The 19,568-nt window shown below is 44.7% G+C and overlaps 1 protein-coding gene across 19 annotated transcripts in view; it reads left to right on the forward strand.

The window, feature by feature from the left end:
- The window catches only part of Sema6d (semaphorin 6D), a 558,298-nt gene that overhangs the window by 525,942 nt on the left and 12,788 nt on the right, over positions 1–19,568 (forward strand). For 18 of the 19 annotated variants that reach the window (XM_031371714.1, XM_031371721.1, XM_031371727.1 and 15 more), the window contains 3 exons: positions 18,261–18,423; positions 18,829–18,940; positions 19,485–19,545. In XM_031371714.1, the coding sequence (XP_031227574.1) occupies positions 18,315–18,423; positions 18,829–18,940; positions 19,485–19,545 (282 nt within the window). In that variant the 5' untranslated portion in view covers positions 18,261–18,314. Of the gene's footprint in view, positions 1–7,583; positions 7,900–18,260; positions 18,424–18,828; positions 18,941–19,484; positions 19,546–19,568 lie in introns of all 19 variants that reach the window. The other variant, XM_031371717.1, reaches the window with a different exon arrangement.

Raw genomic sequence — 19,568 nt, forward strand, 5'->3', positions numbered from 1 at the left:
AAAGATTCTTACATGTTTACACTTTTTAAAACTCCGCTGACTGGGAATGGCGATGAAAACACCTATCTCACTCACTGTGCTTCATTGTTGGAAATTGAAAGTCCCAGAAGTAGACAAGCTTTGCTGCACGGGAAGACATACTATGTGCTTCCCCAGCATGCCCCTCTGCCAAGGCAGCCAAGCATTTAAAAGAAGACGTTGCTAAGGAAACCATCCTTTCATTTGAAGGGCCTGGGAGGAGAGGAGCCTAATCTTTTGACAATTTGTCTCCAAGGAGGCTGGAGCAGCTGAGCAGAGAGAGCTCAGAACACTGTCTCCCCCAAACTGAAGGGTGGCTCCAGCCCTCTCAACCCTGGAAACAACCTAAAGGCCTTGGTTAGTAGTGGCCAGGGAGAGTCCTCTGCTCAGGCCTGACCCCTTGGCTTCAAAGGCAAAGGCAGGAAGAGCAGGTGGACCTGGAGCGCTGAAGGCTTGGAAGGCGAACATCTGGCCCCTGGCTTCTGGCAGGAGCCTTCCCTTACTTTTTCATGGAAGCTTTGATTTATTTACTTTTCTGGTAGCTACCTGTCAAATCATCTGACTAGAGGAAGAGATGTGGGCAGTGTTCCTGTCTTAAAAATAATAAAATCACGCTAAAAATAGGAAAAATATTTCTTTAAAAACTTAAAATGCCTTTCTCCTGTCATGTCCCTTTAATCAGTATTAACTTTTTCTGGCATACTAACCAAGTCCTCAGACAATGGAGTCTAAAAGACTTAAAGCCCACTATTTCATGTTGTGACTGAAGACAAGTTACTACTTTATTTCCTCATTGGTAAATTTGAAAAAAAAAATAGAGGAAAAAACCTGCCCCCAGTGAGTGCTTGCTTAGCGCAGGGCCCGGGTTGCTTTGTTCAGAGTCGGCCTTGGCTTCTGGCAGTCGGTCTTTATTCCCAGGTACCAGCATCTGCATATTACACACAGCTCCAGGGTGTGTCACACAGAAGCAAACTGAGAACAGCTTAGGAATTTTCTCTTCTTTTTAGTGGCCAGCTAGAGGGACTATGCCAGGTCTTGGTCCCTGAACTTGATTCTCTTATTTGTAGTAGATTCTGGAAACTCACGGTTCAGTCAAAAAGTCAGGCAAGTAGCCAGAGAGAATGGGACCCACCATAGCAAATCTATTGTAGAAGTGCAGGGAGCGCGGTGGAGATCAGAGGGAGCCATTGCCAAGCTATGGATGGGTCTTAAGGGATGAGTGAAATGCTGAGGAAACTTCCTGGACCCTAGAACTGGAGAAGAATGCTGGGAGATCCAGCCAGGCTGGGGACTTAGAAAATACCTGCTTCCTTGGAAAGGAGCCTTTTCTGAGCACAAGCAGAAGCCATGCCACTCTGTGCAAAACTGTGGCTAAATAAAGCATTGGTAATGACACAGCCTCTTCCTGCTTGGATAGCACCTTCCCAACTTAAAAGGTATTTTTACTCAAATGTTCTCACTTGTCCCTCTGAAATCCTAGTGAGATAGTCAGCCGAGGTGCACCCTTTGGCTACCTCAGAGAAGGTAAGTCTGGGAGCTGGGGGCCGGGAAGTCCCTACAGGTACAGAAGTTCCTCGATCCTGGGGTTGTTTTCCTTCGCTTTGGTTTCTTCCTGGGGCAGCATGAATGCTGTAGAAAGGCACTGCACACACAGGGGGTCACAGATGTGCTGAGGTCCCCTTGTGGGCCAGAGAGTTACGGTTAGAACATCTGCCTGTGTGACACATGGCCTCTGGGCTGTCAGTGCCCACTCACCTGAAAACTGGCTGGGGCCTTCAGCCTGTTAGACAGGAGAGAGGAGCCTGCCTCCCACCCATCTTGACAAGGCCATTGGAAGCCTCTCACCCCGGCCCTGTGCTCTCTTGTCTCCTCACCCTTCCCAGGACCTGCTAGAACCACACTTTGTCCCTGGGAACTCCTCTTAGATAAAGGGTCGCACACTCTTGCCTTCCCTGGCTTTATAATCCTTTCTTTTCATCAAAGCGCTGCCAGGGTTGGAGGTGTAAAGGAAAGCAATCCACTTTACCCTACTAAGGCAATTGGGCTAATTTCCTCCCAAGGATTTTACTGTTGTTCCTGCTCTCTAGCACAGCCCACCACCCACCCGCTCCTGGGACATTTCCAGTGACTAGGTTAGAATTTGGAGCCCGAGATCCTAAGCATTAGGCATTGCAGGGACTAAGCCTGAGCTTGCCTCTGGAACATCTTAAGCATCTGTGTCTACCCCAGGAATTTCCGAATCAGGGGCAGCACGAGCCTCACCACTGTGGTCAGACCCAAACCGTAAGAAAGAATGGCTCTTACTTGATGGAACGTAATTTAATGCGTTGCTTTGCATCTGTTCACAGCTGGTAACCATTGGTGATGTTATCACCTAATTGTCTATGCTCTAGGAGAACGGACCTGCTAGAATCGGAAGGGGACTTGGCAGATTGGCATACATGATAGGATCTATTGGATAATGTCTATCTTCAGACTGGAGAGAGTAGAGCCCAATAGCATTTCTACTTATGAAGTGGATACCTAAGCAGTTACTGAAAGCCTAGGGGTTCCTGGGCAGCCACTGGTCTCCCATCCTTTGTAGGAAGTCCTACAAAGCTGGATTCTAATGATGGTAAAGGAAAGTTTATGCAGAGACAACAGAAACAGTAGGGGAGATGAACTCACCAGTAGGAAGCCACTGAAGCAGAGTAAAGCCTTTCCCTAGGATGGCCTTTTATCTGAGCAACCACTGGAAGGTGGGGCTGGCCTTTGGCATGGGTCTTGCCACTTCACATCTCCTGATCAAGAAAACACTTTACAACTGTGCAGAACAGCTTATCTCTCAGTTGCTTCCAGGTCTGGTCAGGTTGACAAGCAAGAATAACTATCTTACCATCGCAGGGAGGTGGGGGGGGGGGGGGGGGGGGGGGAGGAGGGAGTGCTGTTGGAAAGCTTCTTGACTTTTTCTTTTCTTGATAAGGACAGAGTTAGCCACAACTCATTTAACCACTTACCAAATCCCGTGTACAGAGCATTCACTCAGGAATTCGTGTATAGACAAAGGAGACTGTCAGCAACACTCAACTCACAATAGTGTGTGTGGTGAGAAAGTCTGAGAAAATGAGGAGTTAGCATGCTTCCACACGATGAAGAAAAAGGAGCATGGTGCAGGGAAAGCGAAGGCCCCGGGAAGTGCTCCAGGTAGGGAGGACATACAGGAGGGCGGAAAGGTTGAAGGCTATATGTGTTGTCAAAATTAAGTCTTCCCTCATCCAGAAGAGAGGCTGTTGAGAGAAGCCTCATCCATTACTACTCTCTGATCCTTCGTGGGCATCATAATTTCGAAGGCTTTGTTGATGACAATTGTGGGAGCTATTTATTTTTGTCTATGTAAATCCCTTCAGAGGCTCTCTAAGGTTAGTTATTGAGGTGAGGGGGAGAACAAACCCTTTATTAGGTATATACCCTGAAGTAGTACTTTAATTCCTGGTCTATAACATGGTGACTCATTCCTAATTCAGCAAGCAGCCATAGAAACAAATGCCGGGTATCGAGCATAGTTACAGGCTCTAAAGAGAAGCAGAGAATAGCCCAGACAAGACCTCTGTCCTTGTGCTTCTGACATGAAGTTCGCTACAGTTATTGTGTGTGTGCCTAAACCTTTAAGGGGTCTAAGAGCCAGAGTGGATAAGAAATATTTCCTTTAAGTGTAAAATGCTATGAGAGTGAAATATAGCTCATTCCCTGGGCTGGGTTGGATACCACTGGAGAGCTGGGCCTGCTGCTCCCTCCTACAAGCCAGGAATAAATTGTCAACTCTATCAGTTGGGCACAGGAAAGGGCTAAGAAGCCTGGTTGGAGCTCCTGAGTGTGTGTGTGTGTGAAGTGAGCTTCCCACCATGCATTATCCTTAATTACAAAAGAAAATGGTTCCCTGTGGGAGGCCTTCTGCATCTCACCCCTGGGGCCAGGGAAGCTTGAGGTGATTTCTAAAGCCCATGTGTCCAAGGCCACCTGGTTGTAGGGGAACAAATGTGTCCTTTCCTGTCCATCTGGGACCCCATCAGAGTGTCAGGCCCACATTCTTAAATCCCAATGGAGACTCATTTGCCCTGCAAATCCCATTTGTGGTTTGGCTTAGGAGATCATGGGCAGAGATTGCAGAGCAGAGCCCTGCTGTCTCCGGGTGGAGAGCAAGCACATGCACTTTGTATCCTAGGCAACGCTGATGCTATGGCAGAAATTTAGAAGTATGAATTGGAAATCATTTGGTTAAAGAGCCCTTTTCAACCCAGGCACCAAATCCACAAACATAAAATCTGATGATTTAGAAACGCTCCTGGAGATCATTTGTATGCTAGCTCCAGCTCTGATTGATGAGGAAACGGAAGCTGGAAAGGGGGCTTTGCTTTCTGATGGCCTCTTGGCTCCTTCAAAGCCTTCAAGGGGTTAAAGGGAAAACGCGGATTTTTTTCTAGCCTCCTCTTACCTCCAGGTGTGTTTGACAATGAAGGTAAGATTAACACCCCCTGGGGTGATTCATGAAGGGGAGGAAGAATAAGTGTAGATAAGGGTGGTTAAATGTTTGAAGCATGATTATCTCCAGCCTTGGATCCCCATACCCTTCCTCAAGGTTGTAGCTTTAGCCTTGAACAGGCTTCCTGATACTCACCCTGAATAATAACAATTACAGTGTTCCCCTGTGCCAGGAACTTCGATAAGCTCTTTACAGGGCTGGTCCTATCCTCCTGGTAATCCTATGGGGCAGCTACTCCTATCTTCCTCCATTTACAGGGTAACAGAAGTGCAAAGGGGGTTAATTAGCTTGTCCAAGGTCCAATTGCTTGGTAAATAGTAGAGCTAGACTCCTCAGCAGCCCAGCTAGAACCTTGATTCATTAGTCTGTAAGACCTGTGTTCACTGGCCTATAGAACACATGTTCATTGGCCTATAGAATCCATGTTTGTTAGCCTATAGAACCCGTATCCATTAGCCTGTAGAACCCATGTTCATTAGCCTATAGAACCCTTGTTCATTAGCCTACATTCTACTATTCAGCAATGGGTGGAGTAAGCAGATAACAACAGAAGAGTCAAACTCTGCTAATACCTTTGTCCTACATTTACTAAATAAAAATTAACCACTGAGATCCTGAGAACTTGTATGGATTTACCTAGACTCCAGTTCTGGCTCTGTGACTCCAGAGGTCCCCAAAGTACATCATCAGAGAATGACAGGTGAGCTGTGGCCCATACCTGTGTGGGCCCTCCCAGAAGTTCTGCCAGCCATGGAATTCACCTGGTCCCCGTTCTTCATTTTTGGTGCTGGACTGGTGATCTGAGCCTAACTCTTCAGAAATTTCCATCCATATAACAAAGAAAAGCAAGCAAACTAATAACTTGCTGGAAGTTACAACAGTAGTACAGAGTCCAGCTCCTTATCTGTCTACTTTCGAATCAAGTGAGAACTGCTTGTGGACTGCTGGTGAATCATGCTAATGATCCTTAAGGTCTGTCAGGGGGGAGGGGCTAGACATCCTCTTCTGTCATAGCAACTTGCATACATGTACACATGTCTGTGTGTGTGCATACAGAAGAAGGCAGATACAAGATGGCTGAACACTGGATGACTAGGACCTACACAGTTCTTGACTTTACAGGATGTTTTGTTTGATTTTAAATACCACTTTTCTTTCTCTGGGTTGTTAGAATTTTAACCCTTCTGTAAACCTGTCAACAACTTCAAAACAGGGCAGAATCTGAAGCACCCTCTGCAGGAAGACCCTGGCTCCTCCCAGCAGAGTGGGGCGCTGTTGCTCTCCAAGTGCTGGGCAGAGATCACTGCAGCCCATTTGCAACGCTGCTGCTGTGCACCAGCATCAGCAGTCTGCTTCCTAAACCCCTTAACTTCCCTACTTGGTTCTTTCCTTGCCAGACAGAAATGATGGCAGTAGACCTCCTTAGTTTCCCAGTTCCCAGGTAATACTCCTGCTCTCTGAAAAGGCACCTTGAATAATATTAGAAGCTAAGGCTGCGGAGGGACTGCATCTGACAAGTCGGTGGAATAGGAACACACATTCTTTACTTCTGTCATCCAGACCCTGTGGGCAGAACCAGGCACACACCCAGACCCCATTATCCCAAGCAGAATGTCACACATAGGCCGTATGGCAGCCACAGCAGGTCATCTGGTGGAGTAAGCTGGTGTTCCAAAGACAAGCTGAGGCCTTTGGCATCCCGTCTTCCCCAGAGCCTGGGTTCTGCTTTTGTCTAGAGCAGTTACTTTTTCTAGAGGCCAAAGAGAGGGAGTAGCCTGGCTGGCACCTGGTGTGGAGAACAGATAATGTCTGTTATGTCTCTCCTAACTAGTTCACCTTGAAAACCATTGTGTCCTGTGGGTAAAAATAAGAGCAACCAAAATGTTACCCAGTTATTCATTCCCGCCACCAAAGCTCCCTGCTACGAATTGCTTTCTCTCTTTCCTTCCTTCCTTCCCTTCCTTCCTCCCTACCCACCTCTCTTTCTTTATTTATTGCAAAGGTTCTTGTTTATATTGTCAAAGATCTGGTCTTCATCTTGATCTCTCGAGATGGTTTGTCATTTGTCCTGGATAGCACATTCTTTCTGCTAAGATCTGGGTCTCATCTTCCCATCAATTGCTTGTGTGTTTTTTTTTTTTTTTTTTTTTTTTTTTTTTTTACTTTCAATGAGGATTGTTGCTAGAACAATTTAGCTTTTAAAAAATAAAAGTTATCCTATCTGAGTTGAGGTTGACTGGCAAAAGCTCGTAGGCAAGTTTGGACTAGAAGTATCTGCCCCAGAGCAGTGGTTCTGATTACAGGACACAATTGTGCAATCCCTATTCAGTTTGCTTAGAATTCGGCCAAGACAGGTTATATCCTGTTTTCTGCTCCTTCCTGCTCATTTTGTTTTCACTTTAGTTCCTCTTCAAATTATTAATAGAATTACCGGAGCATTACCAGCTCTGATAGTAACAGTCATTGATGTAAGAACATCCAGACACTTAATAAAAACCTGTTGCTTTTCATCAAACTTCAACTTCCCAGCTTTTTTGCACACACATAAAATAAGCTGAAAATATGCAGAACTGGTTCAAGTTTTAGGAAGCATGGATTTTTAAAGCAAGTATTAATAATGGATCCAACAGGCTCTGTGCCTCAGCCCCTGCCTTCTGTCCCCTGTGTGGCACCCACTGCCACCTCTTTCTCATCTGTCAGAATCTAGCCCCAAGAAAAGAAATTATGTATGCATTCATGCTGATTTAACCTACACTGTTCTTTAGCACAACTTAACTTTAGAAGGAAAATGGCCACCTACCAAAGCAAAGAGCTTTCCTGTGCAGCATTTCAGGCCTTACTATGATGCTTGCTTGCTGGGTAATGGAATCAAACCAAGTAGCTTTCTTGGACAGACTTCTGCACCCGAAGCACCTCTCTAAAGAACCACTCTGCTCTGCTCTGTGTCAGGGAAGCTATGAAGTGAGTGGAAATAGGATGTGGTGATGGGTTGATCGGGAAACAGAATCACAAACAGAAATCACTTAGTTCTGGGTTCCTCTTGTAGGAAGGACTTGGTCTCCAGTGATGGACAGATGTGAAAATAAACACCTGTTGCATTTGTGGACAACATTTCATCTTCACAGCCTGAGGCTCGTGGCCTAGGGCTACGGTGGGTTGCGTACACAAGCTGTGAGATTGCACATATCCACTGGATCAGCACTCACCCTAGCACGTAAACCAGGCATGTGCTACTAGTCTCCTGGACGCATTTCTTCTTGCGACTGTTAAGTGTTTACAGACAACCTCCTAGAGGCCAAGCTCAGTGTCTCATGCTGCGTTGAGAGAGAACGATACGACATTCAAGCATCCCATCTCTCTTGGTAAGACTGGATGCAAATATCCCTTAATGAAATGTTATCTTGCAATTTAGTAGAGTTAGGTAAAGTGATGAATTTGGTAGAGGATGATTTTACACGATGCCATGATTAAGGGACATGTCCAGAGTTACTTAACTGGGAAACAGTGCTAAGTAGATTTGAATCCAGGCACTGTGAGCAGTGAACCCGAGCCTGTAGAGGTTGTTCAGAAGAGGAAGTCAAAGTGAGGAATCCTGGGCTCAGTTTCAGACCTGTAGGAAACTGAATTGCACCTAGCAGAGAATTTGGCATCTGGATCTGGGGTAAGAATACAATCTGTGCTGAGCATAAGGATCCGGGGTTTAAGGAGCCAGTGGCGGAGAAGAAGGCAGGTGTAAGGAGGGTGACTCTCTAAGGACTCTGGCTGAGACCTGAAGATCCCTTGTCTTAAGTACTAGGCACATTGAGATGATCAGGGGGAGGATGCTGCTCTCTGGCATCTAGAGAGTTCTGAATCAGCTCATCATCAGAGGAGTATCAAGAACGAAAGGAATACCCGGCAGGACTGTTCAGCAGGACTCGGTAAAGCTGGGCTTAAAATGAGGATTGCCTTGGGCTTTATGGATGGACAGGAGCTAAGTTAGACTGAAGTAGGTTAAAGGTGATAAAGTGGAGACAGTGGGTTCAGATTGCCATCAAAGAAGCCTGACTGGGAAAGGGGCAGAGGGAGATGCTACAGACAGCCTCTGAGTGAGGGAGAGCCTGTTTGTGATTGGATCTGCTTGGAGTGCTTTTTTCCTTTATGATGAGCGAGAGGAGTCCGGTGTGTGTTGGGGTTAGAGCAGGCTAATATTGATCCAAGAAAGTAGCTGAAGGAATTCAGAACCTTACCTCTGACCCTCAGAGGGAGAACATGGATCCTGGAAAAGTAAAAGTTCCTATGCTATTTGCTTTGATGTAACACTCAGGCCAGAGGAATGCAACAACTTGTCTGTGACACACAGCACTTTCTGGACCTATGTCTCTAGTGACAAGGTCTCTTTCTTCTCTCAATGTCACTGATGGTAGGAGACTTCCTGACTTGTTCCTCATGGTACTGAACAGACACTTCCTCCCAGGTGCTCCTGTGCCTGCAGGACTGCACCGAATGGAAGTTGGATGAGACAGCTGCATTGTCATTTCCTCAGTGTATCACACAACAGAGTTTCCGAGGGTTAATTGTAGCCTGTCGTTAACACAATCATGCTGGACACCTGTCCCTTGTAACCAGAAGGACGAAGGGTCTCAGAGTTCAGGCCTTTCAGCCACTCTTTTCTTGCTTGGTAAGATAAGATCCTGCATTCATTCCTATCTGCAAACTGCTTCTAAAGCCTGCGTGCAGAATTAAGCTCACAGGGCAGGCTTCTTCAGTGAAAGAGCAGCTTCTCTCCAAGACACCTTATCAAGCGAGATGCTGGGGAGCCTGGATCTGAGGAGACACCCATACTGTGTGGGACCCAGATGACCATCCCCTAGCACTACTTAAGAGTCCTTTGGAAGTCTGTACCCATGTCCTGGTGGCCTATGATCCTGCCGTGTCACCACACATGGTAGTGGGCTTACTACTTGCTTATGAGCCAGAAGTCACGTCATTCACCATTCTGATTACATGCTATTGTTAATTATCAGTTAAGCCCCCAAATCCTTCTTCTTTATAGAACGGGGACATGCTGAATAAATCTACACCCCACCCCCTTTCCACAACTGACCTTCGGTTACAGTCCTGTATCATGGTAGACGCCAAGGAATAGCAGTTAACTTGCTTTTCCTTACTTTCTTTCAATCATCCCAAACCCATTGCTCCTTTTCTGTTCTGCCATGTGAGGCTGTTAAGCAAGTAGACTTATAATTTCTGGAATGCTGGAGGCCATCATCCTTATCAAGGCTAGACTCCAGAGTGGATGGCAGTTTTTAGTTCCACACCTTCTCTTTCCCCCTTACTCTTCAGCTGCTTGAGAGCGGAGCCTCAGATGCCTGTCCTTCTGTAGTTGGCTACCTTCTGTTGCTCTTTAATAGTTTTATGAGAATCTAGATTAAATCAGAGTCCAAAAAGCTCCTGTTGCACTAAGCGAGTCAGCAGAGCCATGGCGATCCAGAACTCATGGTTAGCCCTTTGGCTCACTGCTTTTCCTAGCTGTTCACTGAAAATCACCTCTGGCATTGATGACCTGGCCACACATCCCTCCAAGGCAGGAGGAAAAGATGTTGGGGGCTTCTGAAATCTTATGATTAAGGAGGCTAAGGACAGAGGTCAAGAACCCATGTTCAGGTTGGTCAAAATAACGTGTATGTGTAATCCCTGTACTCAGGAGGCACAAGCAGAAGGAGTGATAAATGTTAGAAGCCTGGGCTACACAGCAGGTTCTAGACCAGCCAGGGCTACAGAGCAAGACCCTCTCAAAAAAACAAACAAACAAAAACAACCCACAACCAATAACAAACAATCAAAACAGGATGAGGAAGAAAGAGGTAATAATGGGACAAAGGGAAAGGAGAAGGTCCCAATGCAGAGGATAAACTGGGTAATGGCATAGACCACATCTCAGTGCCCGACACCATGCCAAAGTAGCAGAAACCTCAGGGAGCAGATATAGAGGCTTACTATGAGGCTGAAAAGAAGAGGACTCAAAATGAGAGAACAGTCCAGAAGGCCTCATTCAAAGCACTAGGGTTTTACTATGAAGTTAGTGGAGGGCTATGCAGTCACATGGCAAGGTTTATATCCTGGAAAGATGTTTCTGTTGCAACCAGAAAATGAATGGGAGAGCGGGCTTAGTGGCCCATGCCTGTGAGCCTAGGGTTACAGAGGCATGAATCAGGAGGACCTCCAGTTTGAGGCCAGTTCAGTGAGAAGGAGACAAACATGCAGGTGAATAAATGGTCAGAAGAATGTGCTAGAAGGAGCGCGGGAAGACTGTGCGAAGAGCCGAGTGTGGTGTTTCATGTCTGGAATCACAGCATCAGGACGCTGTACAAGAAGTTGAGAGTGCAAGGCCAGCCTGGGCTTGACTTTCCAGGACAATGGGCTATAGTGTAAGACTGTCTCAGTTTGGGTGGGGACTTCTACGAATGCATTGTGGAGAGATTGTGACCCAAGGCTGTAAATGCCCTGGAGATAACCAATGTCTTCACAGCATGCCCCATTTAGAAAGCAGAATAACTCAGGATGTAGACAACTGAGGAGGAGGTGAGGGAGCCTTGAAGGAGAAGAAACAACTTAAACCTCTGAATGGAAGGGAAGAAGGCAGGCAGCTGCAGGGTCTGGGGTCATGGGAGCTTTTGTCTCTTTAATGGGGTGGGGCTTGAGACAGATGTGAACACCTGACATTATTCAGTCAGTTAAAAAGTTAACCATGTTATAGAAAAGACAGAGAAAAGAGAGAGGGTGTGGGAGCCTATGGTCTTTCTATTCGAGAAAAGACTGAAGGGGAAGAGTCTGCAGAGAAAGTGCTCACCGCACAGACAGGGGGACCTGAATTCTGATCCCCAGCACCCATGTAAAAAAGCTGTACGGGACAACATATCTCTGGCCCCAGTGCTGAGGGAAAGCGCTATGGGAGCAGCTTATCCCTGCTCCTTAGCCAACAGGCCTAGCCAAATGAGCTCCAGGTTCATTGAGAGATGATGGAGGTCAAGGAAAACACAGAATACTAACCTCTGGCTCATGCATATCCGCACATTCCACTCACGTACATACAAGCCCATATGAGCTCACACGTGCACCATTTGTGCACACACACACACAAGCACACATATACACATGCTCGCAGATTCGGGGGGGGGGGGGAAAGACAGCAGGAATTGTTTTAAGAACAAGGGAAGGGTTAGTGTACTTGGAATGAAGCAAGGCACGTAAGAGGCTCCATGGTCAAGCTTGAGTATGTCATTGAGAGCAGAAATGAGTGGTATGTGGGCTGTCCCTTGTGACTAGAAAGCATACCATGTCCTTGAGGCAAAGTAGAAAGTTTAAGTCTATTAGAGAGTACTCAAGTTTAGAAAACAATCCAGAATCTCCGTGGAGTCTCATACTGCTGCCTGTAGTTGGTGGTCAAGTGCTCTGTTCCTTGCAGCTGAATCAAAACAAATGCCTTCCCAGTGTTCCATGCTGTAGGGTAGATATGGGGATTAATGGCTCCTTGTCCAGGATAGGGCCTTTGAAAGAAGGTTATTGCAGGCAGAGGAGACTGAAGCATCTATAGACATATTCAAGAAATGCATGACCTTTAATTATAGCGTCTGAGAGGAATGTTGAGACTGGAGAAGAAAGGGTAGTGAGTGGGCTAAAGGCTCTGATGGGAAGAATGAGTTGTGAGAGTTTGCTAAGCGAGCACTCTGGCAAGGCAGGGGATTAACCCACCTGGGCCCTGCTTGACTTTTAACTTGATAACTTCTGAGGAGGAGTTACAGGGTGGACTTATGAGCAGAGGAACCAGTAAAATTGTTGGAAGACTCTAGAAACTAAGATGTTATCAGGCAACACGGTAGAGAAGGAGGAGGCAAACCTTGGTAAGCAAAGGCCATGCTGGAGGGCCAGAAGAGTCACTGGGAAGCCAGAAGAAAGAAGTTCCTCTTCTAATTCCTGGGTGGGAAGACTGCAAGGAGCTGAAGTGCTCCCTTGTGAGACATGGTGGTGCTCCCCTGTGAGACATGGCGGTCATGGGAAACAGGTAGGGAACACAGTCAAAACCAATGTGGAAGAGCTGGATTCTTAGTTTTCTTTCCTTCTTGGAAGTCAAGGGGCTTTCAGAAATCCAGATACTATTTATTACCAGCTTCTATATCTGGGAATCATCGATTTCTGTATACTATATGCTGTATACTATAAACAATATACTGTATACTATATACATATACTGTGTACTATATACTATAAATATAAAAAGAAGTTGTTTGACTCTGGGTGAATCCATTTGACCAAAACCTTCATTTTGGTTTGGGTCTGCTAACAGAATTTTTTAAGTGTTTGTTTCTATAAAACTTTTCTGTGTTTTTTGTTTGTTTATTTGTTTTTCTTTTTGTTTTTTAAATCCACTGTCACTGCTCACAGAATTCTATGCTGGAAATTTATTTCCTTTCAACACTTTTAAAAATCTCATTCTATGGTCTGCTGCCTTCCATCATTTCTGTTGGTAAGTCAACTGTCAGGCCATTCTTGTTCTTTTGAAAGTAATACATCTTTTTTAGCTTTTAACCATTTTTTAAAATTGTCTTTGTCTTCAGGATCTAAAGTATATATGTCTAAGTATGATTTTTCTTTCTGTTTAGAAGTTCCTAAAGGTGTTCTTTAAAAAGAGTAGCTTAATTGTTGTCAGTTTTGAAAAAATACTATTAGATATGCCTTCTAATATTAATATATATACATATATATATACTCTGATTTGCTTTTTCCAGTCTTTTAGCTCTCCACATTTCTGTCTGATAACTTCTTTTAACTTATTTTCCAGTTCATTAATCGTCTCTTCAATGACTACCAGTACTTTATTAGACCCAGTTATTAAGAATTTTTAGTTACATCTAAGTTTTACTGTGAGATTTCCACTTAGTTCTACTTTATGGATTATGCTTCTTTGGTGAGATTCTTCTTATCATCCTTAGACATTCTTAGATAAAATCAGCACAGTTTTGTTTACTTTGAGACAGGCTCTCAATATGTCCCCTGGCTACCTCGTAACTCTAAATAGACCAGACTGGCCTCAAATCATACAGATCCATCTGTCTGTCTCTCAAGTGGTGGGATTAAAGAGCTGTGCCCCCACACCCACCTACACTGTTGTTTCCTTTAACATATGCTTGATAACTCTAAAGGTTATCTGTTTTATTTTGTCTCCGCATTGGGTTGGAATGTCCAGTAATGGGTGTTTGACAGTGAATATCGTATAAGAAATTATTTTGGAGTGACTGGGTGATATTACTTTTTCCCCCCAGCGAAATTACTTGTTGGGTAACAAAATTTTTCCTGAGGCGATGAAACATACTTCCTCTCCCCCTTGATAGGGTGACCCACAGTAGGTCAAAGTGTGGTTACACCAAAGTCCAGCTCTGTGAACCAATGGATTTTATGGTGAGTGGTACTTTCAGGAACAGACATGACTCAACAAGAGCATCACCAAAGCCCACCCCAGCATGGGCCCATAAGAGCTGAGAGCCTGGAGCTCACTGCACAGCCTGCAGACAGCCCAACAGGTTGGAGACTGGCCTTTTCAGGTACCTTAGCTGATCTAAATTTCTTCTACGTGGATCTTCTTGTCTGAGAGTCTTCTGTGTAGCTTTTCTCCTCTTCTTTCTTGCTGCAGGGCTGTGTTTCCTCACCGGAAACAGAGGGAGGGAGGCAGGGAGAGAACTACTGAATCTAGTCAACTTCAGGGAGTTCTGGAAGCTAGTTGTGTTGTTGTTGTTGTTGTTGGGTGGTGGTGGTGGTTGTTAGCTCCCTGCTAGAGGAGTTCAGCTGCAGGACAGGATGTTTTCATCTCAAAGGAGACGACCACAGCATCACCTTATCTTTCCTTGAACACAGGTAGGGTGGAGGAACTCTATAGCCGTCCGTCAGTCTGGAGGTTAGATTGCTGAAAGTTGCTTTGGATTCTTTGGTTCTCCTTCTGTATGTTGCAGCTTTGGGGGGCTGTAAATTATGGGCTTTTGATAGTTATTCATGGCGATCTTTCATATACATTACTCTTCAGACTGCCATCGATATTTTTCCTTTCTACCTGTGTTCTCATTTGTATAGACCTTAAGAATTGGACAATTCTGTAAGGTAAAATCAGGCATGACCGTGAAGCATCTGTCTCCTGTGGACACTGTCACTCGGGCACTGGGGTCCTGAGAGCTCCTTTTGAGAGCTCCTTTTTTTTTTTTTTCTTTTTTGACTCAGTGGTAATAACATAAGATATAATAAAATATGCTAATTGCTGTATCACAATTCTTTTTGACTGGACATAGATGCCCTTCCTGTCCAGAAGCTGGGGGAACTGACCCTCCTCCTGAGTGGAGGGTCAGCATTTATGAAACTGGACTTTGCCCTGAAGGAAACCGCATCGCGACAGAGAAGGCAAAGCAGCAGTTTTGCTGGCTGTTCTGCCTAACAGTGGGTGGGAGGTGGGGTAGCCTTCACGTCTTTGTTGCCTAATAAGATGAAACAGTAGAGTGCAATATTTACTAAAAAGCTACTAGAATTTTGTTGTCAATCAGGTTGTGTTAGATGTCTTCTATGAATCATTTTATTTCATCCCCAGAGGGGCCAGTGAGATAGTCAAGACAATTGCTTCTAGTTTACATTTGATAAACTGAATCAACTTGAAGTCCAAACTCAGGGAGTAAATGTCACAGACCAATTTTAGCCTTTTTTGTCTCTCGGTTGGCATCCTTTCCCATGATTTGTTTGACTCTTGGCTTGCCCGCATCACCTAACCAGTGTCTTGATTCCACTGAGCCCTAGAGGCCTTCAGCTCCTCCCCCAAGGAAGCCAGACATGGTGCAACACATCTCTAATCCCAGCACTTAGGAAGCTGAAATATGAAGCCAGCCTTAGTGACACAAAGTCTCAAAAATCTTAATAAACTGAAGGATTTCTAGGCAGATCAGCCCTTTATTTGGTGCATTTCATGGATTTTCAGATTCTTTCTGTGCGTGTTCACACTCACATTTGCAGACAGACACACACACTGACAGACAGATATACAAACACACACACACACGTAAACACATACACACACTCTCCTACCCCTGCTTTGCTATATGTACAACAACAAATACTTTCTATGTATAGCATCAACAGCAAAATGGTACCGTTTTAAATTAAGCTTTTTTTTTTTTGTAGACAGAGCAAATCGGTGGTGGGCTTTATTTATGAAGGATTACGTTGGCTGTCGACGGGGCATGGGAAGAGGTGATTTATGTGTCAGAGGTGCTACAGGATGTCACAGCTCAGCCATAGCTAGGGGCTAGCTGTGAGTCAGCACGACCTGGCTTCAGTTCTTGTAGATGAGGGCTACTTCCGGCGCTGGGATACATAGATGCTGGCTGGCTGATGTGAGCCATGGAAGAAAGCCTCACAGAACTTTCTGTTTCTGTGCACGTATTTCCACATTTCTTTAGGAGCAGTGAGTGTTTGAGATCCTTTTTCACGATTCTGGGCAGAAAGAGCCAAGTGACTTTCCATCCGGAAGATGCAGTTTGGGACCAGTGCCACAGGCAAACTTGGTGCTTAGAGCACATTAGTCTTTTTAGGCTGCTAGAACTGTCTAGGGTCTGAACAAACAGAAAGCATTAGGAACAAGACAGGGAGAGGCTGCTTTGGAAGATGTGGCAAAGGGATTAAGGGTACGTTGTTACAACTGAAAACAGGAGGCCGAAATACCAGGACAAATTAATACGTCCCACTGGCCGTGGAGTTGGGTTGGTAAAATTCTTAAGAGAGGGTTTGATAAGTAGCCGATAAGTAGGTATTGGCTCTAAAATGTATTCTGTACGTAATCCTTGAGCATTTTTAAAGAGCCTTTTATTTGCAAGAGAAGCTGGACAAATTCCCACCCGTTTTTAGCTCCTCTTTTCCCCAGACCTTGTTCAGACTCATGAGGTCAACCTGGCTGTCCACGGCGCTAACTTTCCTCAGAATCTATTGTGCATTTAGTTCATTTTATCTTGGTTAGAGGAAGTGCTTTTCCCATATTTTATAAATAAAGAAGTCTGATTCTGTTAGAGATTGAAGTCCATTCCCTGGGGTCCCTTAGCCAGGGATGATAGAGTTCTGTCCAGTCGAAAGCTCAGTGCAGAAATGGTGCTGTAACCATTTCTGCCCCACCATACATGTGAAGCATTTTTGTTTATTAGCTTAATTGCTATTACCTATCAACAGGCCTGTTTTTTAAAAGTGCAGTTTTACTCATGAATGTTTGGCTTACACTTTAGTTCAAAAGAAAATAGTGTGTGCCGTGCGTATTCACTTTTTTTTAATTTACTGAATGATTGTATTCTCCAGAATTTGAGTTGGCTTTTTATAACTTACCCCCATGGTTCTTAGATGGAAGCTATGATAACTTTATTAAGTTATAACTTTATTAAGATATTATATGAAGCATTGATAACTTTGGTTGTGGAAAGATGGCATTGCTAAGGAGCAACACCTTTGGAATCTCACAATCATGACTCTCCCATTGGCCCAGAAAACCCAATTTTTTTTTTGTGAGTTGCTAACATTTACAGATCTTTTAAATCTGTTCTCATAGTTTTATTGGGTTATTGATCTATATAGTAACTGTACATATTTAATGTGTGATTTAATATCTGTGAAACATAACTTCAATAAAAATGATGAATATAGCCATTTCTCTCAAAAAAGTCTCCTTGTAATATCATCTGTTTGAAAGAAAAAAATGCCCATTTATTTCCCCAGTCTAGTTTGGAACAATGAGTCTGGTCGGGGACTCAGTTGACTGATCTGGACTCCAGCCTTGCCCTAAAGGCACCATGAAAAGTCAGAGTGAATTCCTACTTTTTGCCAGCCCTTAGTTTTTCCATTTAACAAAGAAAGGTGTTAAGCTTGAGGGTCCCCAAGGCCCCCCTACAGCTCAAAAAAAAAGTACTAACCAATAAAGCTAAGAGGGCAGTGTACTTAGGGTATTGGTTTGGGTCTGAATGGTTTTATGTCAGAATCTAGGTGTCCCTAGAGGCTGGGTACCAGCTGGCCTACTCTGTCACTCCCTGCTTTACTGATTGGTTTTCACGGAATTGTTTTATTTCTCTTCAATCCCTTTCATCCTAACACAAGGTCGCTGACCTCTTTTTCCACACTGGTTTTCAAAACACCTAATTCAGAATATAGAACTGTGACTTGGACGATGCTAGGCCTGCAGCAGCTAGATCTAGATGTTAGACGCTCTACGGTAAGAGAGGCTGAGGACAAGGGTCATCAGCTCTGGCTCCCCAAGGCAGGTTGGGCCTTTCGTGAGGGGGAGAAACATGTTGTATCTGCGTGTTTCAGGACTGGGGGAAGGGATGCAGATTGGAGTTTAATTAAAATTCTGGTCCCTCCTTTGCCCACTTCCTTGCCAAGTTAGCAGCCAACACTTCTGTTTGGGGTTCTGGTGGTTTTGCTTGTGATGACACAGAGTTGCCTCCACAATTCTGGCAAATGCACCTAAAGCCTCAGTATGCTCACCAGGTGCTTCAGCGAAGCCTGGCTCCGTGCTGCCTTTAGTCTGCTCTTGCAAATACCTGTCTACCACTGCCAGGTCTCTTGATCAATAGGGAGCTATAGAAAGAGGTGGGCAAGAATTTGAACCGGCTACAAACGAGCAACCAGTTTCACCACAGCATAAAGGTCTTCCCATCATGCTTTTGTCTTCTAGGTAGCTAAGTGGGACCTCTGAGGAGGGGGAGCTCAGCTTTCTTCTTGGCCAACCATGAGGTTCTTTCTGCTTTGGTTCTGCGTGCTGTTCCTTCTGGTCTCCAGGTTATGGGCAGTCAGCTTCCCAGAAGATGATGAGCCCCTTAACACGGTCGACTATCACTGTAAGCCACCCAAAGCTATCCCCTTGTTTCCAAAGGAAGTCTTTTGTTTGTCTTTGTCTAGGTCTATTCATTTTCAACATCCGAGACAAATTTTAATATGTCTTTACAATGTTTTGCACATTAAATCATCTGCAGTCTTTTCCTCGGCCGTGCAGAAACCGAGCCAGTTCTGTTGGGTGCCCTCCTGCAGCGACCCAGACATAGAGATTATATATTTTTAGTGAAGAAAAGAAAAAAACCATTTGCTGACAATTCTCCATCTTTTACTAATTTATATTCAAGACCTTAAGAGAGGAATTTAGTTAAAACCCTTCCTACAAGTACTATATACAGCTAATCAATGCTGGCTATTGATTCTTCAGCTCTGTAATCCTGACTGATGGTTTAGCCCATTTTTACTTGCAGATTCAAGGCAATATCCGGTTTTTAGAGGACGCCCTTCAGGCAACGAATCACAGCATAGGCTGGACTTTCAGCTGATGTTGAAAATTCGAGACACACTTTATATTGCTGGCAGGTAATTTTCCTTTCGTTGGTTTATTAGATTAAAATTCTTTTCTCTTGTGGTGCTTGCATTAATGTGTCTAGTTCATGAAAAACTAATATGTGATTGTGATCAAAAACTGCAAGTAGCCAAAAATACTCTCATGAAGAGCGTGCTGGGTACCAGGACAAAAAGCCGAGTTAAAGCTTTCAGTGACACATCCAGAAATCACGCATCATTATTTTGTCCCAAAGCAGCGGGGGTAGGTGGGTAGGGGACCAGTCTTTATTCTTTCCTAACTTAGAATTATTCAGGCAAATATCAGAAATACATCTGTGCTTATGCCCAGTCAGTTTGCCCCAAGCTTGGAGAGAGAGAGGCTGTGCTTCCTCTGGCTGCAATGATGCCCAGAAGCCTCTCACTAATGATAAAGGGCCCTGTTGACTTTGTTCAAGTCGCAGAGAAGCCAGATGATCTTCAAAACACAGTAGCGGCGGATCTGTAAAGCTGAAATAGGAAGCAGCATATAGCGTTGAGGGGTTCACAGGACATGACTGAGCTGCCTTGTTTCCAACAGGGATCAAGTCTATACAGTGAACTTAAATGAAATCCCCCAAACAGAGGTGCTGCCAAGCAAGGTGAGCAGCTAGCTACAGAGGAC

This window comes from Mastomys coucha, unplaced genomic scaffold (assembly GCF_008632895.1).
Source record: "Mastomys coucha isolate ucsf_1 unplaced genomic scaffold, UCSF_Mcou_1 pScaffold15, whole genome shotgun sequence".
In the NCBI taxonomy this organism is placed as follows: Eukaryota; Metazoa; Chordata; class Mammalia; order Rodentia; family Muridae; genus Mastomys; species Mastomys coucha.